The following is a 4,831-nucleotide window of genomic DNA, read 5'->3' as shown; positions in this document are numbered from 1 at the left end:
TCAAAGATTATGAATTTTAAAATTAAAATTAAAATTGTTTTTAATTTTCAAAATTTTAATAGATTTAAAAACCAAAGTATTTTGAAATGTTTAAAATACACCCTTATACTATATGTAAAATTAAAAGGTTAATATTTACTATATGTATAAGACAAGTCAGTCGAACCGCTAGTACGCCTCATTCACAAAGTCGATCTATAAGGGGGTATAAGAAAACTGCCTATAAAATGATAGTTGAATGGGTGTCCACTCTCACTCACCGCTTCCTTGATTGGTGGAAGGTCGTTATCCGAACGGGTATGATAGGACACTTAACTAGGTTAAAACCCGTGTGCTACACGGGTGATAAATTAACATAACTTAGATTTTAGAAATAAAAATTAAAGGAATAGTGAGAATAAATAAGAGCCTAATCTTGAATTACACAACCACATTACATTACTCCATTATTTTTCTTTGTATGTATTACACAACCACATTACATTACTCCATTATTTTTCTTTGTATGTATGACCATAACTTTAGATTCTAAAGTTATATCTCAAATAACATTCTAACATTACAATCTAAAATAAGAAACAGAATCCAACTAAACAAACAACCCTTTGAGGGGATAAATGTTTGAGATTTAGAACTTCCAACCTGCAGGCATGACACATGTCACATCAGCAAAGTCACATTTGCCACATCATCTACAATCATCACCATTAATCTAGTATTCTGTTTCCAATATCCCATCAATGAGTCCAAATTCCAATGCCTACGGAAATAACCAAAATATTAACATAGAATAGAATTGGAGAACATAAAATAAAATAAAAGTTGAATTTGTTTTCAAATGGTACCTCAGATACAGATAAGAAACGGTCCCTCTCTGTGTATTGTTGCACTTTCTCCAGTGGTTGGCCAGTAAAGGCAGTATACATCATGTCAATTTTCTGCAAAATAAAAAAGAAAATTGGTATAAATAATATTTATATTGATTATTACTTATTACACAAACAGAAAATGAAAATTCAACTGGGAAAAGATAGATAGATATACAGACATGGCGAGACTGAACAGCTTCGTTGACTTGGCGCCTTACATCCTCAACATGACCCTAAAATAAATAAGTTAAATTAAGAAATGGATATATTTATTTAACTTTATAAAGAAAAATATTTATTCTTCCAAATAACAAAAAAAAAAGCAATTAGGCATACCCCACATCCACTTTGTGGTTGATGTATCATAATACGTGCATTTGGCATTGCATATCTCATGCCCTTTTCTCCACCAGCAAGAAGAATTGCTCCTTCACTTGCAGCAACTCCAAAAGCCACTGTCCCAACTTTAGGTTTTATCTGACAAGATATTAAATATTCAAATTTTAAATTTTTTTTTTAAATTTGCCTATTCTTTCAATTAGTTTCACTAACAGGAAATGTGAAACACACTATTCAATCTTACCCAAGACATGCAATCATAGATTGCCAACACAGAGTAGGTGCTCCCACCAGGGCAATTCACATACACCTAGTAAAGAAAACATAAAAAGTCAAAATGTAAGACTTTTATCTGTAGTTTTTATTAAAATTGAAAAAGAAAATATGTATATGACTAAAAATAAAGGAAGTCATACGCTCATACCAGAATATCTGCCTTGTCATCTATTGTGGCTAAAGTAACAAGTTGTGATATAACTCGTTGAGCTACCTGTGAGTTGATTGGTTGGCCAACAAAAATAATACGGTTCCTGAATAATACTGTAGAAAGATCCAAAGGTCCACCTGGAGTCATGACAGCTGGCATTATGGGTGGAGCCCCTCTTCTTGCTACAATTGGATTGTAACTGCTCAATTTGAAAACCAAAATGAGAACAAGTATGTTAGCATTATCATTGTCGATAAGATGTGAAATAGATAAGCATCAAGGGAGTATAGACACAAAACCTTGAATTATGAAGAGTATGTGGGTGCATTTCCTCAGGTGTCAAATGCAATTTATGTGCTTTACTTGATAAGCCTGTTAGCAAAACAAATAAAAGAAGTTGAAAGCAAATATATGAAGGTTTACTTGATAACCATGTCAATAGGACATATCATAGAAGTTAGAAACATATAAAAAAAGGCAAGGAAAAGAAGGGAAGAATAAAGAGCTGTTCCCTCCTTTCCAAAATAAAATAGGGATACTTTGACTTCTGATGTAAAATGGCTACTCGATTGTATATTTGCAAGGGGAAGGGAATTTGGATTCACCAACTCCAATGTATTATCAGTTAGAAGCAGGCAGATACCATTCTAGTAATTACATGATTCAAACGCAAAAAGGAAATGTTCATTGCTTCACAATTAGCTATAATTTGACCTAATTCTATAAGTAGCAATCAGTTGTCAAAATTTAACCCAAACTGAAGAAGCACTCTATTTGAAAACCTGAGAGCGAGGAACCAAATAATTCCTACCGATTTTAGACGTATCACTGTATGGACTCGGCAACGTACAAACAATTGATTTCCTCTTCGAATTTCTGGGAGAAAATAAACAAAAGTCAAAATCGAAATCAGACGATAATGATACAAGTGAAATAATGAAAATTGAACCACCAAGTATCATACCGTTGAGAAAACAGTTTGTGCCGTGAAACTTTAGAGAAAGTAAACGACGTTGATATGGCGGAGGCTGCCATCGTTCCTACTGCGTGTTTGCTTGCGCTTGCAAAGGAGGGAGGGAGGTGGAGGATAGGGAACCCGATCAAATGAAAGAAAAATTTAATTTATAAGCATCCAAATGTAAAAAAGATTAAATACTCGGATTAAAAATAATCTATAAATTTAGGGGTTACCTTCTTTCAGGAGAATCCTCACCCTCAAACCGCATCTTGAATCTCATGCCAACAGTTAACCCATTGTTTACAGCTTTTGAATCGAAAATCAAGATTCACTTTTTTTTAACATACCTTGGCTTGTAGTAAACTGCAAACCGGGTTTGAGTTAAAACAGCATGTGATGCGGTTGCAAGAACTCCAAGATGCATGCTATGTCTTGAAATTACTGAAGAGGGCATGGAGCTTTGTTGGCGAGCTTGGCGTCTAACTCCAAGACGTAATTCCCCATTCTCCCCTCTATTAATTACCAGATATGATCTAGATTCCTCAAACACATCTCCATAAGCCTGAGGGCATCCTATGACGTCCGAAAATTTTAAAATCAGATGTAGAAATTTCATTATCGGCTTTAGTATCGGATAAAATACATAAAACAAAGCATCTTACATCGTTACATCTTTCGGTTGAATAAAAAAATACAACACCACCATAAACACGTTCACCTCTAATTGAAGGATGAAGAGACCATAATCTGGATTGTGTCTCATGTTCAGAGACACTAAGAAGTTGAAGAAGGATGCGTGCCGCCCTAGTTTATAGGAATTGATTTGGAGATGATTTCGTTTCAAAACCCTAGCTTCCTCTAAAAGCGGCTAATTTGTAATTGTTTGTGAGATAAAACGACACCGTATGTAGAGGAAATTTAGGAAACTTCACAACGTGAAAATGAGCGGGAAAAATCAATTGGGAGGGGCTAAGAGAATGCCTGACAAAAATGTATTTATTTATTAGATTAGGTGATTCTCATTAATAAGTATAATGGAATAAATAAAGTAACTAATGTTTTTATTAAATTCTCAATCTTAGTTACTTTAGGAAAATGTGAATTTGATGTTAATCCATGAAATTTCACATTGCATTTTATAAAAGTCGTTAGTGGAGCGTGTGTGGTTAACCAACACATTAATATGGACTAATAAATGGTGGCAATGGGTGTCTCGTAAATTATCATTGATTAACGGAGCATGTGTGGTTAACCGGCACATTAATTAGGTGATAAATGACATCGAGAGTACCAAGCTAATTTTCATGGTTATTCACACCTTGTTTGTGATCCTCAATATCCCAGTCACAAATAGAAAGGACATAATCAAGATTAAACATGTCATTGAATAGTTCAATGAATCTCAAAAGATCTAGGAATTTCATTTAAAAACCTAATTTATTTAAGTTTCGTCTTTCGTGGTGAAATTGGTAAATCGTCATTTACCTACCTTTAAATAATTTACAATTAGATTATGACATCCCTTTTCTGAATTGTGAATTATTTATTTGGATCCTAGCCTTAATATTTCATTTGGGTGTTATATTAAGGATTTTCTTATCTAATCAAAATTTGTCCTTCTTCTTTTTCAGATGTCAACTTCCAACAATGCTTCTGGTTCCTCCAACAACAACAACAACTCCTCCAACCACTTCTCGCTCTTGAGCATCTGCTTAAAAGTCACATTTGATGGAACCAATTATAATGATTGGATTCGAAACATCAAGATGGATTTACGATTCGAGGACAAGGAATATGTACTCGAAAAGGAGCTGAACGAGATTGATGAAACAAAAGCTACTCCTGAACAAATAGCTGAGTATAGGAGATGTTGCAATGATGCTACCAAAGTGTCATGCATCATGGTGGCTACTATGACTCCTGAGCTACAAAGGTTCTATGAGGATTACTGGCCGTATGAGATGAACAAGGACTTGATGGAAATGTACCATCAACGAGATCGTCAAGAAAGATACGAGATAGTAAAATCCCTCATTACCAGCAAGATGAAGAACAGAGAGTCTGTCACAACCCACTTGCAACGCATGCAACGATATGTGGATCGTTTGCTGAAACTTAATGTGAACTTCCATGAGGAATTGGCTATTGACATAGTCTTTCACTCATTGCCCAGCTGTTATGATCAGTTTATCATGACTTATCATTTGAACAAGGAAGAAACCACATTGAGTCAGCTTT

General features: G+C 34.5%; 1 protein-coding gene across 5 annotated transcripts; it reads right to left on the bottom strand.

Moving 5' to 3' along the window:
* Positions 1-392: 392 nt before the first annotated feature.
* On the bottom strand, positions 393-3,444 carry LOC145133147 (ATP-dependent Clp protease proteolytic subunit 6, chloroplastic-like). Of its 5 annotated transcripts, none has more exons than XM_079068078.1 (11): positions 3,256-3,442; positions 2,828-3,166; positions 2,600-2,732; positions 2,447-2,511; positions 1,935-2,007; positions 1,633-1,834; positions 1,453-1,518; positions 1,206-1,346; positions 1,049-1,102; positions 846-938; positions 393-760 (listed from the first exon to the last, which is right to left on the bottom strand). In XM_079068078.1, exons 2-11 carry the CDS (start codon positions 2,871-2,873, stop codon positions 713-715), a joined length of 921 nt encoding a protein of 306 aa, XP_078924204.1. In that variant the 5' UTR covers positions 2,874-3,166; positions 3,256-3,442; the 3' UTR covers positions 393-712. The 5 variants fall into 5 exon arrangements, with proteins under 5 accessions (XP_078924204.1, XP_078924205.1, XP_078924207.1 ...); XM_079068079.1 differs by having other exon boundaries at positions 3,312-3,435; XM_079068081.1 differs by having other exon boundaries at positions 2,600-3,166.
* Positions 3,445-4,831: the final 1,387 nt, after the last annotated feature.

Source organism: Lactuca virosa, chromosome 8 (genome assembly GCF_052849685.1).
Source record: "Lactuca virosa cultivar CGN04683 chromosome 8, Lactuca_virosa_CGN04683_v6, whole genome shotgun sequence".
Taxonomy (NCBI): Eukaryota; Viridiplantae; Streptophyta; class Magnoliopsida; order Asterales; family Asteraceae; genus Lactuca; species Lactuca virosa.
Note: the sequence above shows the minus strand (reverse complement) of the source record. Positions and strands in the feature narration are given on the sequence as shown.

Coding starts and splice junctions, on each gene's coding strand:
- LOC145133147 (XM_079068078.1), bottom strand. CDS start 2,873: ATGAGATTCAAGATGCGGTTTGAGGGTGAGGATTCTCCTGAAAGAA. Junction 2,512..2,599: donor CACAAACTGTTTTCTCAACG/GTATGATACTTG, acceptor ATTTTCTCCCAG/AAATTCGAAGAGGAAATCAA. Junction 761..845: donor GTTTCTTATCTGTATCTGAG/GTACCATTTGAA, acceptor TTATTTCCGTAG/GCATTGGAATTTGGACTCAT.